The 22,978-nt window shown below is 46.4% G+C and overlaps 1 protein-coding gene across 2 annotated transcripts in view; it reads right to left on the minus strand.

Annotated features, from left to right (window-relative positions):
• Positions 1-17,894: 17,894 nt before the first annotated feature.
• Positions 17,895-22,978, minus strand: part of Hunk (hormonally up-regulated Neu-associated kinase) — a 97,483-nt gene continuing 92,399 nt past the window's right edge. For both annotated transcript variants that reach the window (XM_048346323.1, XM_048346324.1), the window contains exon 11: positions 17,895-21,035. In XM_048346323.1, coding sequence (XP_048202280.1) covers positions 20,377-21,035 — 659 coding nt within the window. In that variant the 3' untranslated portion in view covers positions 17,895-20,376. The remainder of the gene's footprint in view (positions 21,036-22,978) is intronic.

Genomic DNA, 22,978 nt, shown 5'->3' on the forward strand with positions numbered 1-22,978 from the left:
TCTAGAAGTAAGCACGGGATACAATGCCAGCCAACAGATCATAAGAAGATTCTAAAAGAGTAGAAAATATCTCACATCTGATCAAAAGTAAAGCTAAGGGTGAAGGGCGTGGCTCAAGTGGCAGAGCTCCTGCCTTGCAAGTGTGAAGCTTCAAGTTCAAGCCTCAGTACCAAACCAAGGAAGGCTGAGTTACACAGCTACCTCCTGTCTTCTGCCTGCTCATTGTGTAGGCCATGGCCACTCTCATTCTGCAAGCTTCTAATGGTCAATGGTGCTGTTATAGTTGCATTTTCACCCCTCTGGTTCCTGCTTCAGGTCAAATGTTTACATAATCGAATGATCGTTCAGGCCGTGCGTGGTGGGTTGGATGGCTTTTATCTGTATCACAAAGGGGAGGATTTTAGTTGGCACGTTCATACCCATGGATATTGTACCATGTGGACTCCAAGGGTGGCTTCTATCCCTGGCTGTTTCTTTATGCCTTGAAGACAGGAAGTAAGGAGATCCTGGAACTTCAGTCTGTGAGTGACGAGCTGGTGCCCGCCTGGGGACGGACACTAGATGAACACAACACTGTTGGACTTTGCTTGGAGAACATGGCCCTGAGAAGTGTGTGCTGGCAGAAAAATGGTGGTCTTCCACCACTGGAAGAGCTGAGAGGGGTCTTACAGGGAAGGTCACCTGCAGTGCGTGAGCACTGTTGCTCTAACCCACCAGAACGCCAGGGGGCTGCTCAGTACCAGGTGTGCAGAGTCATGGGTGTACATGGAGTGGGAGTAGAGAGTGGGAGTGTTAAGGCAGGAGGCTCCTGTCTTTTAAGGTCTAATGAATGCCAGGCTCATGATGAGGGCCCTAAAAGTATCTGGTAAATAAAATCCACCAGGAGGGACTACTGATAAGTTAGTAGAAAGCACACTCTGTGTGTGTGTGTGTGTGTGTGTGTGTGTGTGTGTGTTGGTCCTGGGGCTTGAACTCAAGCCCTGGGTGCTGTCCTTTGGCTTTTCCCCTGGGAGCTGGAGTTCTACCAATTGAGCCACGGCTCTACTTCTGGCTTATGTGTGTGTGTGTGTGTGTGTGTGTGTGTGTGTGTGTGTGTGTGCTTAGAGACAAGAGTCTTATGGACTTTCCTGCCCAATCTGGCTTTGAACCTTTATCCTCAGATCTCAGCCTCCTGAGTAGCTAGTGCTAGGAAAGATCAAGCAAAGGAAAGGGAAGAAAGGGGACAGAGACCTGGACAGAACAGATCAGACTTTAATCACTGCCAAAGAGGGGTGCCAGGTACTACTGAACAGAGTCAGAAATACAAGGGGCACAGAAGGCAGAGGTCCAAGGTTGTCACGTAAGGAAGTTGCGGGCTGTGAAATGAATCAGGCCGTGGCAGCAAAAGGTCCTGCTGGGGCAACGCACACTTCTGGACAGGGCCAGGGGTGAGGTATTTCCAAGAATAACTGTGGAGTAGAGACTTCTGAGATGGCGGGGGCGGGGGGAGCAGGGGCGAGGGGGCTCAGTGAGCCACGGAGGCATTAGGTTATGAGAACAATGCAGAGTCCCATCCCTTGAGACCCTGAAGAGGTATAAAGGGTCGAGGGGTGTCATGGTCTTTTCTGGCTTCTTCGGGCTGGCATGGGGCCCTCATGGGGTGAGGGAGAAAAGGAAGGGAGTTGGTGGGTTTCAGGTTGTCCGTGAGAGGCAGTGTTCCCAGTTTCTGCTCTGATCTCACCCTGTCAGATGTCCAACTGGCGATATTGCTGGGGCGAGAAGCAGCTTCGTCCCTTCCGGTGACGTTGACAGGACCCTCTCCTTTGAGACTGTACAGGGAACTCAGTCTTAACACTGTCTTGGGATGCCACTTGAGAGAAATAGCAATTATTTGATCAGCCAAGAATCTTTGGATGAGAATAATAAAGCACGGAGGAATGGAAGAATTTGTAGGATGCTGACCACAGGGGTAAATATGGAAAAGGCCGGGCCCGGCCATGCCTCTGTTTATGTAGCACCTTGAGTGCAATATTTTGCTGCAACTGCTTGATTTACTTCACCATCTACACCTGCTTTATTTGACTATACTTAAACCCTGGATCCCTGCCTTCTTCACCTCTTGTATCTCTGACTCTGTTCCGTGTTACTTGGCACCCTCTTCAGTGATGAATAAAACTGGATCTGATTTGTTGAGGGCTTTTTCTTTCCTTTCGTCTGCTCAATTTTTCCTAACAGCTAGGATTATAGGCATGAGCCACCAGTGCCCAGCAAGAAACCACATATTTAATTTGTTTTAGAAATGCTCAGCCATGACGGCCCACTGAAATCTCTTGGAGAATTTTATGAAAATCTTGTTGTTTAGGTTTCAACCCTAGCAATTAGAATTTAATTGGTCTGGAGTGTGGCCTGGCTATTGTTTTCATTTTAGTTTGTTTTGTAAACTCCCCCTGTGCATCTCTTATGCAGTCAAACTGAGAGGGCTGCTCTAGCTGTCAGTGGGCTTGCATGGATTAAGTTGAACATTTAAAATTGGTCTAGAAAAATGGCAGTTTCTGAAGGTTGAACTTGATATTTCTCTTAAAGGGTTTGCTCTGTTTCTTTCTTTCTTTTTTTCTTTTTGTTGGTTGTGGGGCTTGAACTCCGGGCTTGGGCACAGTCTCTGAACTCTTTGGCTCAAGGATAGTGCTCTATCACTTGGAGCCACAGCTCCACTTCCAGTTTTCTGGTGGTTAATTGGAGAAAGTCTCAGGGACTTTCCTGCCAGGGCTGGCTTTGAACTGTGATCATCAGATCTCAGGCTCCTGAATAGATGGGATTATTATAGATAAGCACGAGCCACCAGTGCCTGGTACTCTGCTTCTCTTTCATTCCTGTCTGTGCTTGGTTGTTGAAGTTCAAACACAGGAAGCCCAGCTCTCCTGATCTCAGATGCCAAATGAGAATATCAAAAGCTGAGCTGGTCTTAGATCCGGCAGGGCCAGGAAAACAAACAAACAAACAGCCTTGGGAAGCCAATGCCCCTTGTGGAGGTCATGAGGGCTTCAATTGTTCTCCAGTTTGAGTCAGATCACACACCGCTTCTGTGTCTGCAAGACAGGTGATAGATAAGAGGAGCCTGCTTCTCCGTACATCTTCTGTGATAGGAAAGGCTGCCTTGGCTTTGTGGGTGAGCTGAGCTAGACTCCATGAAGGTGAGGGCTCTGCAAATGAATTTCATTTCTTCAACGATCACTGGCCCCAGGAGGGTCTGCCCAGTACCAGAGGAAGGGAAGGAAAACAATGATAGCACAGGGGCCACGCCCCAAACTTGTCCGAAGGGAGAACGCCTGGCTACCAGTGGGTTTTGCTGAAGGAAATAATCCAGTCCTTTCATCGGCCAGACTCTTCTTTCTGCTACCCCCTGACTCCCAATCACACTGTCCTATGTGGCTCTGCTGGTAGCGTGTCCCCCGGAGTATAAACAAGGCAGCTAATGATGCTATCCAAACACAGGGACCTTCCTTATTAACAGCTCTTCTTTCCTCGGGGGAGAGAATAGGGTTGGAAGCATAGCTAAGAGGCTGGCTTCCCTCGGAGACAAAGCTGAAGCAGCTTGCCACCCTCTAACAATAGCAACATTCGAGAAGGGCTGTCTACAAGATCCTTCACCCTCTACTTGTTGAGAGACGGATTTCATTCTTTTTGATAGAATTTCCTTTTTCTTCCTTTTCTTAGGCTTCTCTGAGTCCACTAGGAAAGAGGCAGCCATTGTGACTTTAACTGGAGGCTTTCCCATCACAGAATGGCTGTGATCTATGTCCTGCCTGCCAAAGTGACAGCCCAACAAAGTGTCAGGAGACAGGATGAGCCAGGGTCACCCCTCCCCAGGAAATGCAGCCAATCCCGTGAGAATTTTGCCCCCGTTCTCAATGTGAAGGGCGGAACTGCTCATGTTGTGGTCTGCAGGGATGGTCCAGCCATTCCCAGCAGACTTAGTGCAGAGGCGTCTGCCTCATTTCACTGGCCACCAGCATGTAGCTGGTCAGGGAAGTCTATCAAAACATGAAACGTAGCCAGGTTCCAGTGACTCACGCCTGTAATCCTAGCTACTCAGGAGGCTGAGCTGTGAGGATCACTGTGCTAAGCCAGCCCAAGTCACCACCAAAAAGCTGGAAGTGGAGCTGTAGCTCCAGTGGGAAAGTGGTAGCCTTGAGCAAAAAAAAGCTCAGGGACAGTGCCTAGGCCCTGAGTTCAAGCCCAAGGACTGGTATAACCAAAAGAACCCAGGAAACTTAACAGCAGTATCATATGTGAGACTGAAATATTGACTAAATTCCCAGTCTTGGGCTTCCTCTGTCTACTGGAGAGGCATTACATTTTCTTTAAAGCATTTGAAACTTTGCAGTTGGGACATAAGGACAGCAGAAAGGGCCACAAACACAAGCCTGGCCTTGAAGTTCCCATTTGTGTCCATCCCGGAGTTGTTTGGCTCCACACGGATGGGGTCAGGCTGGGCGCCAGCGCCGCTTGCCCGTTCCCAGCTGTGGATTAGGATGTCTTGGCAGCTGTCTTCTATCACAGCTTCCTCAAGCCTTGCCAACATGAATCCCTTCATGGGCATTCCCAGCCGTCACACTGACGGGAGCAATGCCAGCGATGGGAGGGAGGTCTTGCAATGTCCCTGGATGCATATCCTGCCGTCAGCAGCCCAAGGAAACGTTCCTGCTGGAGTTACCCAGCCATCTCCCCAGCAGCAGTGGGCTCATTTGCAGTGGCCAAAGCAAGGTTTCCCAGTTTGTCTCCTCACCTGTGCAAGCACAGACACGTGAACTGAATACCAGAGGCAGGATGTCACCTAAGGTGGCTGCCCCCTAAGCCTCAATATCTTGCTAATGTCTTTGTGACCCACCCACACAAAGACGTTCGGGTGCTACAAGTGGGCATGGCAAGTCCTTAGCAAAATGGGACCAAGTGGTCATGCTACACCCTCCATCATCACAGTGGCCCATTTGGGAGGATGCATCTCATAAAAACCAAATGACAGAGCCAGGTGCCGGTGGCTCACACCTGTCGTCCCTGCTACTCAGAAGGCTGAGATCTGAGGATTGTGATTTGAAGCCAGCCCAGGCAGGAAAGTCCATGACGCTTTCCAAGTAACCATCAAAAAGCTGGAAGTGGAGTTGTGGCTCAAGTGGTAGAGCACTAGCCTTATGCAGTAAAGCTCAGGAACAGTGCTCAAGCCCTAAGTTCAAGCCCCAAGACCAGCACAAAAACAATATTAACAACAACAAAAAATCAAATACCAGGCTCAAGCAGGGATGATGGAGGCAGGGGGCAGGGAGGGGGGACTATGGAAGTAGAGGCTTCACTGTAGAGGAAGAAAAGAGCACTGTCCTGATTTTGCTGGTTAGGAACACTGAAGAGAAAACCCAGTGTAAGAGCCAGGGCTCAAGCTTAGGCAGAGAGAGGAGAGGAAGACAGAGAATAGAGTGGAGAGCTAATGCGGGGTGATGCTGACACGGAAGTGCTTAGGAAAACCTGAAGATTCTCAGCAGAAGTTGGATACCACGTCTGAAGTTCCAGAGGGTAGAGATCTTCACCACTTCGGCTTGGAGGTAGGAGATGAGAAGGTGAGTGAGGTAGATGGCCAGGGAGAGGGATAGAGAAATCAGTGCTTAGAAAACTTCAGAAAGAAGAGCCCCGAGGAATCATGGGATTCTTCTTTTCCCATCACTCAGCGGTAGGGATGCAGCTCAGGGGCAAAGCACTAGAGAGTGCAACATCTTGGGTTCAATTCCCAGTACCAAAAAAGAAAAGACAACAACAACAAGAACCACAAACCTAACAGACTCAGGCTGAGACTGTGTTGGTCAAGCGAAGGCAGTACTGGATGGTTTTGTCATTTATGGAGGCTTTGAAGGAACTTTCTCGATGACATGTGATCCTTCTAAGGACAGAACTGAAATGTCATGGCATTTACCTACCCACTGGAGTGGTTTTGGGGTGCCCAGAGGTGTGTCCTGCAAAGCTTGTGGAAATCAAGTGCTTTAACAGGATTTGGTGCCAGAGACTAGAATAGTAATTTGCTTCACAGCTTTGTAAAAAAAAAAAAAAAAAGATAGCTGTTTCAGGAGCAAATAGGCTCAAATTTTATGCAAAATGAAACAATGGGTGAGCAGGACATTTTGACACGTTAAAAAGGAACAGTGGGAGAAAATGCCAAGAACAGATGGCAAAGACAAGGGCTGGTGATTGTCGCAGAAGGCTTAAGAGGAGAGGATGCTTCTGCCACAGAGCACAAAAGAGCGGCCTGTCATTCACGGCGGGGAGACGGTGGAAAGGTCACCGTGCTGGACAATGAATTGTGAGTGCAATGGCTGACGTGATACAATCACATGGAAGGGAACTTAACCACCACAGAAACGCTGAACATTTGCCAAGGACTTTGCGAACTCAAACGCAGAAGTCTTGGCATTTGCTCTGATTCTTCTAGCAAGGCTTGAGAAAAAAAAACCAAAAACACATTTTTAAGAAAAAAAAAACAACAACAGTAACTGATCACAGAGCATGGATGTTTCTATTATGATCCAGAAGCCAAGCACGAATCTTTTATGTAGAAAGTTTCAACATTATCCCAAAAGTTAGGAAAAGTTCCTGTTTCAAAGCCAAAAACAAAGAGAATGCTAACGTGTTTTCTTAACATCAGTTATATTGCTCAATTCATCCTCAGAAAGCCCTGAGCTGATCAGATCATTTTATACACAAATCCAGAATGGACTGACAAGTATTCAATAGTTTGAGATGGGACTACGATTTTCGTCACACCAATGGGAATGCTCTGACTGGCAGATTACTTTCTGTCACAAGATTCGGGGTGAAAGATGTGATTTAAGTGCTGTTCTGTCTCATCAGCTGTAATTGCAAATGACTTTTGGTGGTTTATATATTTTCCAAACCTATTCCCCGAAGAAGTGGACTGGACACTTGGTAAAACTCGAAAGAGCATGGTGAACTAGGGCTTTATGGCAGATGAGCTGATTCTAAGCTGGGCTTGGAAAATACTAGATGATCCTGAAGTATCTGGTAATGCCAGGAGGAAAGAAAATGCTCACGAAACACAGGGAAAGAAGTGGGTTAAGGGGACCTAGAAGCCAGTTGAAAAGAACCCCTAAAAGCCAAGGCTAGGGCAATCTGAGCAGCAAAATAAATTATGCAGTAGTGGATTAGAACCCAAAGTATAAAGTAAATACCCATGAGTCCCTGTGGATATAAAGAAGTGATTATGCAAATAACACAGCAGAGGGATGTAAAGCTATGTAAATACTTCCTGTCTAGGAAGTGAAGTTTCCTCTTCTCACCCTTACCTGAAGGGAGGAATAGATTCAGTGAATGACTTCCAAAGATTAGAGAGTACAGGAAGCTGGCAGACTCCCCTGTCACCAAAGGATGAAAGCTTTTGTTTTCAGAGCCACAAAACCCCAGCAAGGATTTCTGGGAATGTAAAGAGTTAAGGTAGTACTCTGTCTGAGGGCCCAGGACTGGTGAGGGAATATGTTTCTATTTTAAATCATCAAGTTCATGGTCATTTGTTATGGGAGACCTTGGAAACAAATACAGCCAGACAGACATGAGTAAGAAAACACCCTTCCACCCCTGCCTACTGTACATACAATTGAGCAATGGGCAGATTGTAGATGATACTAGAATTCTGACTCAGCTTCCGCGGCAGCGAGTCCATGAGCCCAAGCTCTGCAGCGATCAGCTGGGAATGATCGGGATGTGGTCCAGAACTGCCAACGTCCTCCGACTGTCCCGTTTCCTACTCAGAACCAGCCAGAAAGAAACCACACCAAACCTACCACCCACCCTGTTCCCAATTCTAGTGAACTGGGATGGGCGGGGTGGGGGGGGCCCTCTGGGCTCCTCTAGCCAATAATCTGAATCAAAGCACACGCAAAGCTTTCCCTTCTCCCACCAGCTTCTCCGTTCTCCTGCCTGTCTTTGAGATAGGGTCAAGTGCAAATGATGGTGGCCAAGCCCCTTGCTACAGAAGCTATGAGGGAGCCATGTTTGTGTTCCTTTGGCAGATCCACTTGATGGGGTGTGTGAGTATTATCAGTTTGTGAGTGATTGGTTCGCTGGTGAGTAAGGGGGTGGACTGGTTGGGTTTCTTCTGCAGCCTCTCTGCTTGGCTGGTAGATGGTAGCTTCTCATTGGGTCCTCACATGGTCTTCTCTTTGTGGCTTTGAATTATCCCTGTACCTCCTTTATATACCCAAACTTCCTCTTATCGGGACATCAGTCAGACTAGATTAGGGTCTACTTCAAGAACTTCAACTAAATTATTGGTATCTTTAAAAGCCTCTAAATACAGTCACATTCTGAAGTACTGAGTTTTAGGACTTGGTTTCAACATTAGGCTGTCACAGCGGAGAGATGCTAAGGTCAGCTGGGACAAGATAGAGTTACGTGGCAAAACATCTGAACATCAAAAACAACAAGACCTAGAATACCTAGACCTAGACCTAGAAGACCTAGAAATAAAGCCATACGCTTACTGTTATATGATATTTGACAAGGGAGCCAAAAACATATGGTGGAAAAAGGATAGCTTCTTCAATGAATGGTGTTGGGAAAACAGGACATACATATGAAGAAAACTAAAATTGGATCCCCATTTGTCACCATGCACTAATATCAATAAGTGAATCAAAGACCTCAATGTCAGACCTGAAACTCTGAAACTACTGCAAGCTGCAGTAGAAGAAACATCAGAATTTATAAGCATAAGTAGGAATTTTTTGAAGAGTCTCCGGGGTACAGCAGATAGGAGACTTGACAAATAGAATCATATCAAAATAAAAAGTGTCTGCACAGCAAAGAATACAGTTACTAAACTAGAATGACAGCCAACAGCCTGGGAGAAAATCTTTGCCAGCAATATATCTGGCAAAGGCCTAATATCAAAAAATACAAGGTAGTCAAAAAACTAACACCATACCCCTGAAATAAAAAATTTATAAGGCAATCAATACATGGGCAAAGGAACTTAAGAGAGAGTTTCAGAAGAAGAAGCAAGAATGACAGGAAATGTTCAACATCCCAGACCATAAAGGAAAAGCAAATCAAAACAATATTGAGATTCCATCTCAACCTAGTTAGATTGGCCAAAATCAAGAATTCAAACAACAGAAAAAAAAGAAAAAACAGAAAATGCTGGCAAGGATGTGCACTGTTGGTGGGAATATAAACTCATATAATTACTCTGGAAGGCAGTTTGGAGGTTTCTCAAAAAACTAAATATAGAACTTCCCTATACTGTAGGCATACTGCTCTTGGGTGTCTACACAGAACATTATAAGCCAGGATACCCCAAAGACACTTGTTTATTGATGTTCACTGATGCACTGTTCACAATAGCCAAGTTATAGAAACACCCAGATGCCCTACAATAGACTAGTGGATCAAAACATGAGGTACATACACAATGGAATTTTATTCATCCATCAGAAAGAATGTTATATCAAAAAACACACCAAAAAACAACAAAAAAGAATGTTATATCATTTGCAGGGAAATGGATAGATCTAGAACAAATCGTGTTAAGTGAGGTAAGCTAAGCTCAGAGGGACAAATGGTATGTGTTTTCTCTCATATATGGAAGCTAGATCTAAAATATTACTGGGCATGATAACCTATACAAGACTCTAGGCCTTCACACACAGTCCGACTAAAAGAAGATACCATTAGGGGAGGAACCCAAAGGTGTAACTTCTCTGAATATTTAAAATATTATTTATCAAAAAAATTCCAGGAAATGGAAACTTTTTTGTTGTTATTTGTGGTGGCATGGTGCTTGTTTTTGTTTTTCTTTGGGAGGGGAGGTCAAGAAGAAGTGCAAAGATGGAGGAAGGGTGAACAAATACCATTATATTATTCAGGATACACTAAGTGGAAAATGACCCACATAACTTGTGGACAGGGATAGAAGAGGGAAGCTGGGATAAGCAAAGGAAGGGGTGACATTCTCCAAAAACAATGTGCTCATTACCTGACTGATTAACTTGTAACCCCTATATGTAATACCCTAATAATAACAATAAAATTATATTAAAATATAAAAATTATATTAAAATAGGTTAAAATAACAATAAAATTATACTAAAAATATGCCTCCTTGTTTTGAAAATGCATCACCTCTCTGTGGCTTTTATTGTGTTTTTTTTGCCAGTCCTGGGCCTTGGACTCAGGGCCTAAGCACTGTCCCTGGCTTCCTTTTGCTCAAGGCTAGCACTCTGCCACTTGAGTCTCTGTGGCTTTTAGATGGCTTGAATACAACACAGCTGGAGCCCTGAGCTGACAAGACTTGAAGTGAGGGCAATACACAATTTGAGAACTGGCATTTGTTTTTTTCTTGCTTGAGGAGTTTGGGCCTCAGGATTCTGGCCTACTAAGCAAGTGTGTGGCTAGATGGAGAGACAAGTTAACCGTGCCCATTTATCTAATAGTAGCTTCATCGTTCTTGTCAAACCTCTATAAGGTCATCAAAAGAAAATTCATGGAGACACATGTATTTGATAAGTGGAGACCATGGCTTCCCCTTGAATCGAAGTGCATGATTCTTTGCTCCCTGGGCAACTGGACCTGCTGTAGGAAGAGCCATTGCTGTCTTGAAAAGGATGTTAGTACCCCAAATCAGAGCCCTGATATTTCTTTCCTAGGCCTCCTTTAAAAAGAGAAATCACCTACTTGAGAACTTACATCCAGAATTAGAGGAGTATTTTCCTTTCCTTAATACACTCTAGGAACTCCATAATTTAAGTGTGTAATTCCTTTTAACATTTACTTCCAACTTTATTTTTCATCCATCCATTTGTCCTCCCATAATCCAACCACTCATCTGTCTTCCCAAACATCTTCTTGTCCATCCACCCATTTATCCATCCACCTATCCATCTACTCACCTAACTATCACCTATGAATCTATCTATTTATCATCCAGCTATCTACCTTCCAATCTATCCATCTATCCATCTCTTTACCCAAGCATCCATGTATACATCCATCCTGTGTTTGGATCATTGAGGGTACAGTCAGAGGGTGTCTCAGAAGTTTGGAAGATACAGTAGCGCAAGTGAACAATTGTCACATAGTGTACTCTGTTGTAGCCCACGTGCCCAGGGGAGCTGGGAGGAGGACAAGACACTTTCAAAAATAATCTTCCTACTTTCTATGATGGTCTTCACCATGAAGCCCCAAATTGTGCAAAACTGAGCGAGTAGAGTACAGATATTATGATATCCCAAAGCATGGCTGCTTCTTTAACTCCAGACTCCTCCTCGGCACAGAAGAACTGAGCTTGGAGACAGATGTCATTGCGAAGCAGCCGTAAGTGCTTCAGCTCATCATGCCTCCATTCTGACTTCAAATGCATCACCTGTGTGTGAAGGAGGTCGAACCTGACTTCTACTCCTGAAAACTATCCCTGCAAATGTTCCACCGCAGATAGGACAGTGACAGGTTCACAAAATCCACACTGGCTGTTGCATCTGCACACACATCAGTTGTCGGTAAGATTGTTCTGAAACTAACAGCGAGTTACAAGGTATGTGTTCTTGGAAGCTTTGTTGTACTTATTCCAAGAATCCACGTTTCTAGGTGAGGCTTCAAAGTCCTGGGGACTCAAGTCCAGAAGTGGGTCAATGTCGCGGTCCTTGTACTGCTCCAACATGGTTCGGAGGTTTGGAAAGCACGGCTCATGTGACTGAAGTGTTCGTGGGTGGGGACTATTTGGAACTCTATGACTCACATGATACAATTGGTCCTGTCCAGTTGGTAGGTCCACGTCATTCATGTGTGAGTAATGGCCATGATTCGTCTCTGAGCAGCATTCAGCTTCACATCTGCACGACATTCAGACCCGTTTCCTGAGACTTGAGTAAGCTCTTTTCCTATGCAAATCAGGAGCCCACTTGTGCGAAGCCATTCAGAAAAAGTGAAATGGAAAATGGCTGGAAATGGAAAGCAATTTGATGAGCAGGGCCGGGAGGGGCAGAAATGAAGATCAGAACTAAATGGTAATGGCAGAGTGGGTGCTGAGGTGTCACTGTGCCCACAGCAAACATCTCTGCAAAGCTACCGTAGTGTGTGTGTGTGTGTGTGTGTGTGTGTGTGTGTGTGTGGTTTGGGAGTGTTTCCTAAGGGGTAATGTGTTGACACTTAATCCTGCTCTCCTGTTTGGAGGTGGGATCTTTAGGAGGAGATGAAGGTTGGCTAGTCTTGCAGGGTGGTGGTGGGGGGTACCTCACGATTGAACACTAGTGGCTACCTAGAGAGAGAACAGAGAATGTAGATATGTATGTTTCCTGTCTCTGGCCCTGGGCTGTCCCACAATAACTTAGGGTCCTCTTGTCCCCCACATATGCTTATTTTCCCCTGTCTTTTTCAGGCAAAGAATTCCTAAAGTGAGTGTTCATAATGGGTGATTACGGAAGCCCTGCTTGTGAGAACCAGGCAGGAAGAAGGCCATCTTGACGTTGGCCCAGAATCCTGAACTAAATAAACAACTTGACCTTATAAAGCTACTTACGTATCTGGTCATAATCATGAAAACAAAGGATGAAAAATAACAACAACAAAAAGTACTAGTACATTTACCAAAAGTAACACGAAAAACACTGAAGAGAAAAGCCAGGCTCTCCTCACTTCCATTTTCCCTTAGGTTAAATTATTCTGTCAAATGCCACTCTTTCTTTCCTTCTTTCTTAATTTATTTTTTTTCAAATTTTTATTATCAAACTGATGTACAGAGAGGTTACAGTTTCATACGTTAGGCACTGGATACATTTCTTGTACTGTTTGTTACCTTGTCCCTCATACCCCCCTCCCTCCTCCCCCTTTCCCTTTCCTCCCATGGGGTGTTCAGTTCACGTACACCAAACAGTTTTGCAAGTATTGCTTTTGTAGTTGTCTTCTTTTTTTTTTTTAATTTCTCTTTCTTTCTTTTTGGGCTGGTTTTGGGGCCTGAACTCAGGGCCTAGTCACTGTCCCTGTGCTTTTTTGCTCAAGGTCAGTGCTCTACCACTTGAGCCACACAACTCCACTTGTGGCTTTTGGTTAGTTAATAGGATATGAGTCTCACAACCTTTCCTGCAGCTGGCTTCAAACTGTGATCCTCAGATATCAGCCTCCTGACTAGCAAACTCTTAACCAGTTCATTACCAGAGTCAGAATCCATTGGCCTGGAAAATGTCACAAAGGACTCTCTTCTACTCCTCCTTACCCCTATGCTCCTTTTCTCCCCTGCCTTCTCTCACTTCCTTTCTTCCTTTCCATCCTCTCCCTCTACTTTCAGGTGGTGAATTCTTCTTCTTCTTCTTTTTTTTTTGCCAGTCCTGGGCCTTGAACTCAGGGCCTGAGCACTGTCCCTGGTTTCTTTTTGCTCAAGGCTAGCACTCTGCCACTTGAGCCACAGCGCCACTTTTGGCCATTTTCTATATATGTGGTGCTGGGGAATCAAACCCAGGGCTTCATTATAGTGGCAAACTCTCTTGCCACTAGCCATGTTCCCAGCCCAGGTGGTGAATTCTTAAAACAAGCTATATTAGTCTTGCTTATGAGAACTGGGTAGAATTCACTAAAAATATATGTAAAGGAGAAAATATGATGCTTCCCAGGGTTCTTGTGAGGATGAAGTCAGGCTTTAGCAGACTAGGGTCTGAGGGCTGAAATCTGCTATCTTTCTCTGTCCACTAAATCAGAATTGGGTTTCCTATTTTTAAAGGGCTGTGTAACAAACACAGAAACTGTGCTCAACCAGAAAACATCAAAACAAAGCAAAGACTAGCATGCAACAGGCTGTATGGCAGTCCTCAAAACTAGACGGTCAACTAGCTGGGCCTTTGCAGTCAAAGGCTGCAGATCCCTGAATTTAAGGAAGAAATCTTTTTGGAGGTAGGGTATAAGGTCAATACTGCGTGCTCAGCACAAAGGGAACACACAGAGACAGTGGAATGTCACTGCAAACAGGGAACTTCCTGCGGGCTTCATTGTAAGGAAAGGGTTAATGGATTCATCTGTTGAGACAACATTCCTAAGATTGGAAGATCGTACAAATCTCACTACTTGGACTTCTCCCATGCTAATCTACCAGGTTGGTTTACACAAGAGACATTGCTTTGCCGGGTCCCAGTCCTGCAGGCTGGAGATCAAGGTGTTGGGAGGGCTGACTCCCCGAGGCCTCTCTCCCTGGCTGGCAGGTGGCCACCTGCGCGCTGTGTCCTCACAAGTTCTTTCCTCGGCCTGGTGTCCCTTCGGCACCTTTGCTAATACATGCACGGCTCAGATGAAAGTAGGTCTCACCCGAATGGCCTCATTTAATTGACTCTTTGGTGTCCTATCTTCAAACAAGGCAACATTGTCAGGCCTTGGGGATTAGTGCTTCAACATATGAACTTGAAGGAGAACATAATTCAGCCTGAAAGGTCTTCCTTCAATTAAATGAGATGGCAAAGGACCAGTCTGGATCCTCTTATCTTGAAAAAGACAATCATTAAACGGTCAATGTACACGTGGGAAAACAGAACAAGGTAAATTGAGGAGATGCGTGGGGTTGGGAGAGGTGGAGGAGGAGAATGAAAGGGGTGACATTGATCAAGACGCATTGTCCTCACAAAGTGACATGTTGAATCAAAATTCCCATGTACCACTGCTTAAAGATAAGGGAAAAAATATATTAAAAGACACCCTTTGCCCACCAAGAGGTACTATAGTTATGTAAGTATGGGACAAGGCTAGTCTAAACATTAGGGGATACTAATTTATTTTTTATATTTGAGACAGGGTCTCATTATGTAGCCGGGTCTGGCCTTAAACTCAAGATCTTCCTGCCTCAGCTTCTCAGTGACTGGGATTACAGGCCTGGTTGCTAGGCTCAGCTCTAGGAAACCTTGAAATGACAGTATCTATACCTTTTTAAAGTGTCTGAAATATGAACTGGACCCCAGAATGCTACATGCTCCGGCTATATCCCAGTCTTATGCATATGAGCAAGGCTAGAAGAGTAGCTGGAGGCAGGGGGCAGTGAAATAATGATATATCCTTCACAAAGCACTCAAGGGCTGGTGGAAGTTCTCTCTTCCTGGCTCCCACTAACCACAGGACCTCAATTCTGAGTAGATGGAGCCATAAACCAGAAGCTCTGTGGACTCACCATGGGGAATACAGTTGTTCTGGAGTCACAAGCCTCATTAAAATGTTTATAGGAAGCCAGATCCTGGAGCTCCTGCCTGTAATCCTACCTACACAGGAGGCTGCATCTGAGCATCATGGTTTGAAGCCAGGCTGGGCGGGAAAGTCTGTGAGCCTCTTATCTCCCGTCACCTGTAAAAAGCTGGAAGTGGAAGTGTGGTTCAAGTGGTAAAGCACCAGCACCTCCGCTAAAGGTGAGCATGAGGCTCTGTGTTCAAGCCCCAGTACTGGCACATGTATGTGCATGTACACACTCACACACACATACACAAATAGTGTCGTAAACACATCTTTGATGGTCACCAAGATTTGGAGTGTAGTATGTGAGGAAGACATAAAGCCCAATCTCTCTTCCAAATCGGTGGGCAGGTGAGAGCCCACTGCAGAAGGGCATACAGACAGGGTGTTTCTGTTCCTTAGAGCTGCCACCAATGCCCTGCCCAACTTTGGATGAGAAATCTTGTCCCTCCTGCAGAACTGCAATCCTCCCTCTTGCAGCTGGCTGTGAAAACAGGTCTGGAAAAACCCCTAAGTCTTTGTTAAAGTGTAAAGTTTAAGTTAAACCGCGTAGGCATCTTCTGAGTAGAAAAGGTAAGTGGCTCAGGCCCGGATGTCAGCGTCATTTACATAAAGACACTTCCTGGCCATGTGCTCTCTGCAATACACCGCCTCAGCCATTGTGAACCACGCAGCTTCAATGGAACCTCATGTGTGCTCCACATCAAAGCTATTCTCTACTCCCAGATGTGGTTCCCCCAAATGCCTCATTTGCACACCAGCTCCTTCCCCTTCTTACCCACAGACATCCAATCCAAGACCCAATGGTGTGTTGAAAACACATCCACAGGAAAGAAGTACAAATGTGTATGCGATTTGTCTTTGGAGCCAGATGTCTGAAAAGCTCCCTTGACAAAAAAAAAAAAAAAAAAAGGCTGCCACAAAGAATACTCTCATTTACTACTCAGGAAACACACTCTTTTCATTGAAAAGTGATGACATGAACTTGAACTGCCTCCCAGTACTGCTCTGAATGGCATGCAGAGGACTGCACACAGAAAACAAATACAGTCACCATGAAACTTGCAGACCCCCCCCTCTTTGCCCTCCCCCAAATCAGCCTTACATTCTTTCTGAATTTTTCTTTCTCTATAAGACTCCCTGCATGTTGTTGTATGGATTTAATCTAGTAAAACCCAAGTCTTTTTTTTTTTTTTTTGCTAGTCCTGGCCCTTGAATTAAGGGCCTGGGTGCTATCCTTGAGCCTCTTTGTGCTCGAGGTTAGGGCTCTACCACTTGAGCCACAGCACCACTTCGTCACTTCTGGCTTTATAGAGTAGTTTATTGGAGATAAGAGTCTCATGGACTTTCCTGCCTGGGCTGGCTTCGAACTGAGATCCTCAGATCTCAGCCTCCTGAGTAGCTAGGCTTACAGGCATGAGCCACCAGCACGCAACTCCCAATAGCTTTTTAGTAGCTAAAGAAGACATCAAGGCTATCCAGGAGTTGCTGCTTATGTTGGGAGACCTACAGAGGAGACAAAGTCACAAAGTAAGTCATCTTTCTCCAGTTTTGGTAGAGTGTGATGGTCAGAAATCCATACAACTAGGAAAATTAGCCTCAGAGTGCTGAAGAATCAAGCTGGGTGTGCTGACAAATGCCTGTGGTTCCAGCTACATGGGAAGTAGAGACAGGAAGATCCCAGTTCAAAGTTGACCCTGGATAAAAGCACTATACCCTATCAGAAAAATTAAGCAAAAAAAGGTGTGGGTATGGTTCAAGTGGTATAACACCTGCTTAGCAAATGAGAAGCCCTGAGTTCAAACTCCAGTTTCACTCTCCCCTGCCCCCAATTGTACAGAATCTCAACAAACTGTACAATTTTGAGAGTAACTTAGAAACTCAAAGATGGGGTCATCACAGGAAGCTCAAAAGTATTGGTGCTGGTGGCTCACGCCTATAATCCTAGTTACTTGGGAGGCTGAGATCTGAGGATCATGGTTGAAAGCCAGCCTGGGCAGGAAAGTCCTTGAGACTCTTACCTCCAATAAGCCATTCAGAAAAAGCCAAGTGGTGTTGAGAAAAAGAATCTTAAGGACAGCATGTCAGCCCTGAGTTCAAGTTCCAGGACTGGTACCAAAAAAAACAAAAACAAAAATGACCTGTTGGAACCCCAACTTAATTTACTTTCCACTTTCCGGCCATGTCACCACTGAGCTTATAGGTTTTCACCCTAAAGGGGGACCCGCAGGTTTAAACAATGTGATATGGGTAAAAACAACAACAACAACAGCACACACTCTGTGAATGGTTAGGAACGAGGTGATTCCTAGAACAATGTGTATTGCTTAATTAGACTCTGTCACCCCTCCTCCCTCGTGTTAAGCCCGCATGTAAAACAAGGACAGTGTTTCTATCTCATGGGGCATTTTCAGTCTCCATGAGTAAACCTGATGTGGCAAAACTGAAAATAATGTGCAGTCATCTTGAACTGTCACTTGCCAAATGTCAGGCAGACAGATGTCTGGACACAGACCTGGTACAGGAAAACAGAATTTCCCTCCCAACAACCCACAAGCTCAATTCCCACTTGTATCCAGTTCCTGGGCCAAGAATTGTAAGTAAACAATGGTTCTATTCACCACATTCCCGATGTTTTTAAGATTTGTCAGCAAATAAAGAAGCAGTCATAGTGAAGAAAAAGTATATTTCACAGTCATTATAAAAGTACATACACTGAGTAATGGTGATATAAATATCATCCTTACTTATGACCGAACCATACAACTAACATGGACTCTTTCCTCTTGGACTTCAGCACGGTGAATGGTTGGTCATTTCTGTCAGTTAGAGACAGGCTGACTGAAATCACAGGCACAGACTGATGCAGGACAGTCACGGGTCGGACAGACAACACACTTTGTACTTATCAAAGGAATAGTCAAGTTTTCCATATAAATATAATAAAATAATAAAGATTTGTTTTTAACATTTCTTCTCTCATTCAGTTTCATACATTTGTCAGGTGCTCACACATACCAAAAACACAGTTTCTTTCCCCTCTTGCTCACCCCCTTTCACCTCGCACTGGGTTCACAACACACCTGAGTTTTGGAGTCCCCAGTTACCAATGGTAACAGGGTCAGCTAGTGGTACCATATCTGCAACTGTTCCAGAAGCATGCAGAGAGAGGGGGCTGTGTTCTCCACGAGCTAATGGCAACACAGAGCCACCCACCCATATCTGGTGAGGACAAAGAGATGCAAGGAAAAGACAGGCACTACTCAACGCTCACAACGCATGGGGACACATCCTTCCACTCCGTAGAGTGGAACAGCTGGAAGCTAGCTTTACAAAACAAGATTCTTCACCTGCCCCAAATCAAACATTTCATTTCATGTTCAGTGCAGAGAGGGTCTACCCGATGATTCTTCAGAAGCTCTTATTTTCCAATGGTCAATTCTGGAAACCAGACTGAAGTCACACAAAGGAGTATTAGCAGGAGACTACCCTCATCTTGGTGTGCTTTAGGGCTGGATCCAAAAGGGATCAAGCAGCCCCAAAGTCAGCCAGGACTGAGGCATCACAGTGGCTTCCAGAATCACCCAAAGACCTGTCCTCACCTCACTCAGGCAGCTGGGAAGGATCTAAGAAAGTCTCACATGGAGAAAAGGTAAAAATCACACCTCTCGTCTCTGGCAGCCAGAAGGCTAGCCTTATGTACAACATGAAGGGGCTGGGTCCACACTAGAATCAGCGGGCCACATGAGTGATGGGAAGTGAGCACAGCAGTGGTCACGCACATCTACACTAAGCAAAAGTCAAAGATTCCAGGCTGCTTTACAACACGTCTCTTGAAGTAACTACTATACAACCTGTGCCAAGTCTTCCCCTTCTTGCAATTCTGCTCATGACCGAGTGCCCACTCCCAGATGGAGGGAGGCAGTCCCCACCAGGCGGTCCAGCTGGACACAGTCAGATAACACTAGGATCCACACAACGTACACACGGGGATGGTACAGTCACAAAACTGGGGATGCATCTTTGGTTCAATCCTTGGCAAAAGGGGTGGGAACACCACACGCACTGAAAGTCAGGATACACAGCTTTCGTTACGGAAGGACCTTGGTGTGCGTGAACAAGCACTCTCTGAGGGGCAAGCAGGTTCACAGCTCACCGCAAACCATCTGAACACCGCCTCACATTCATTTCTGGGGAGCTGGAAGTTGGTGTGCACATGGGTCACGTTGCCTTCATGCCACTCAGATTCTGCTGCGACTATCTTTTTTTTCCTCCTTAAGGAACCACTTGTGACTGTGTTTTCCACCTTTGAAGGGATCAAGGCTCTGCTGACGCAATGAGATAAACACAAGGTGGTTGGGGTCCTGGCTTTCTGACAGCATACTGTGGTCCAACACCACTACAAACAACACCTGAGCCAGCTTTTTGACTGTTCCTCTCATGAATTTGGTGGAAGCGCTTTTAAGCTCTCCATCTAGGTTCTAGAGAATAATGTTACTCAATTTAACAGCATCGCAGAAAGAAAAAAAAGTATTTTTGGATAAAATCATTCTGCAATCAACAAGTTTCAACCAAAGAAGATTAAAAAAAAAAATCTGCCAAAACTTTGCTTGGGAACACGTGTTTCCTTCAGTCTTTTCTTCCATCAGATCCTTTCCACTTGGTCCTACCACTGTCCCAGTTTCTTCCTCCGGGCTTCCTGCTCGGCTTGGCCAGGCTGCAGGGATTTGCCGTTAGGAAAGAAGTTCCTTCTGCGGAGGAAATTCTGCCCAGGATGCACAAGTTTGGGGTGCTGTTGGCTCCCGTGACCGACTGCCAAACAGAGCAGTCTGCAAAGAGGCACATGCATAGCACAGAGGAAAGAAAGATCTGGTAACCGTTTGTAGATGTGAGGGACCCAGAAGGTCAGGGGACTAAGAGAGGAAGCTGGGTGAGGAGTGAGAGCCATGAGAGTCTCAGATCTGAAGGGGCTGCCCCTCCACCCAGACCTCCTGGGGAGGGCCCCTCAGAAAGGCGGTTGTACCGATGTTGGTCCTATGGATCCCAGCTGGTCCACACTTGGGATGAGGCTCTAAAAGAAGCTCCTGTGAGGTCTCTGACTGCTCACGCCCTCTCGGTTCTACTGCTGTCCCAGAATCTCCCTGGCTCGGGCTAACACTGACCCTTGACCCCATCAGCCATGTCAAAGGAAAGGCTGCTGGGGCCCGTGGGCTGCAGTGGGGGCATGCTGGCCTCCAGGGGCCTCTCCGCGGAGGGCTGCAGGCTCTGGTGGCGCTTCCTCAGCATCTGTCCAATGCCCATCATGGGGAACCTGCCCCGGCTCTTCACGCAGTTGGGGCTCCCCAGTGGCTGCATGGGGCCATTGCTGGGAACGGGAGGTGGGGAACACACACCTTCCTCTTTTGGGGGGCTGCTCTTGTCTTCGTGAGCAAAGGAGAGTAGAGTAGGATGTAATGGCGTCTGGAGAGGTGACATACTTCCGGACAAGAGCCCTGCTGAGAGCGTCCTGTCACTGGGACTCCTGCGGGCCAAGCTCACGGGCGAGTTCAGAATCCTGTAGTGGTGAGAAGGAGACAGCAGTTCTATGTGGTCGTCACGGTCGACGGACTCAAAGGAGCGCACCATCTCCAGCATCAGGGGGTCTTCCTTGGGAAGGATGCCGCCACTGGCGGGCCCTTGCTGCTGGGGCTCTGCTTTCTTTACAAGCCTGGGGGTCCTGGGAGGTGGGACGGGGATGAACTCCATGGAAGAGGACGCCACACAACTGGAATCCGAGGTCTTACGGAAAATATTGCGGCAGCCAAAGGAATCTGCACACCGAGAGATAAAGGAAATCAGGACGATCACAGAAACAGTGCATGCCGGAGCAGCCCTTCTGCCTGCACTGATGCACTGATGCCCGGCTTGGTGAGACGGCTCCTCCCGCCCTCCCCCCGCGTGGAGGACCACGGACTCAAGACACAAATAGCCACAACTCCGGGAAGAAGCATTAACCATTACTACTTTCCTTTTGGTTGCTTAAAATTCCGGACTGTAAGCCAGGGGCCAGTAGCTCACGCCTGTAATCCTAGCTATTCAGGAGGCTGAGATCTGAGGATCATGGTTCAAAGCCAGCCCAGGTAATTAAGTCTCAGACACCAAGAGCTGGAAGTGGAGCTGTGGCTCAAGTGGTAGAGCACTAGCTGTGAGCAAAAACACCCCCAAAAAAACTCAGGGACAGTGCCTAGGCTCTGAGTTCAAGCTCCAGGACTGGCACATACACAGACACACACATAAATTCGATGAAGGGAGTATGATCATAGCATATTATGTGCATATATGGAAATCACAAAGGAAATACTGCTTTGCACAATTAATGTATGCTAATAAAAATAATTTTTAAAATTCTAGATTCTGTCAAGGGGCCTTTGAGTAAAAAGGGCCAGGTATTGAACAGGACATCTATTAAACTCCTGCAAGTGTACCAAGCCCAACTTATTGAATACCTGTTCATCTGGTCCTTTACCTACTGCTGGGCAAGAACTGCCTCCCTCAGGGATGGGTGTTTGCCTTTGCTCTTGCTTTTGTTTTAACCATATCCTGGTAAAACATACGTTGCTCGTCGTCACCATTTTTCACTGTGTAATTCGGTGAAATCTATTCGTGCCATGCAATTGAACTGCATAGCAATTTTCATCTTGTAGCTGCTCCTCTCTGCATCTCCTCCCCTCCCTGCCTCACCATGCTTCTTCCCACGTCCTTGAACCTCACTGTACCCAGAATCACCCGGTAGCCGTTCTTTCAGGACTGGCGCATCTCACTCAGTACTCTGGCCCCTATGTCCTTGTGTGTCATGGACCTCCCTCCATGTGTCAGGACCTCCCTCTCTTTTAGGGCTCTCTCAGGACCCTGAACTTGCGGAGACCCAGCTGAGCAGAGGGGGGGGGGGTTATCTCCTCATCTGCTGGTGAAGGGAATCAGCCAGTTCTCATGACTTGCACTTCCACTTGGCACAGGCCAGAATCCAGGTTTACAAACAGGATCGGAAAGGAGAGGGGAATCCCTTTACAGATTTGGAGCCCAGGGAAGTAAAGTCAAGCTCATAGGGAATGTGCTCGGCCACAGATTCTTTTTCCTCCGTGTGTCATGTTCGAGGCCCCATCAAGGCCCAGCTGCAGGGGCAAGCAGCTGCCCAGTGTGCATCATTCTGGGAGCAGCTGAGGGTACTAGAATCTTCCTTGCCTACATAAATAAACAGAGACACCAGAATAAATCTGCTCAGGCAGCAGATGTGAAAGGAAGTAAAATTTCATTAATTCCTAATGTGCCCAGCGCTCCAGCGGACACGTGGACAGTCTCTCAACAGCATGTGCTAGGGGCTCTGCACCCAGGAAGGTGGGCTGTTCTAGGCCACGTGGGGACAGAGTGGCCCCTGTCCAGGAGTCTCACTAACTGCTTGGCCAGCCTGAGTTGACTTCGGATGGACCATGGCCCTCTTTCTAAAAACCCTGCATCTTCACATTAAATAAAAAGAGAGATGGGACCATGTGGCTTCTCCCAGCATCCTGGGAACAAGAACGGCCTGTGCTCCAATGCCCAGGTCTGTGTCGAGATGCCCTAGCCTCGGCTGTCCTTTCTCGTGCTGTGTTCTCCCCTGCGCCTCAAATCAGCATCTGGGGAGTTCTCTCCTTTCCACGTCCTCTCCTGCCCGTCCCAGAGGACAGCACAGGGTCTGCACGGCGCCGATTCTGAGCCAGGAGAGGAGCCTACAGAA

This window comes from Perognathus longimembris, chromosome 5 (assembly GCF_023159225.1).
Source record: "Perognathus longimembris pacificus isolate PPM17 chromosome 5, ASM2315922v1, whole genome shotgun sequence".
NCBI lineage: Eukaryota > Metazoa > Chordata > Mammalia > Rodentia > Heteromyidae > Perognathus > Perognathus longimembris.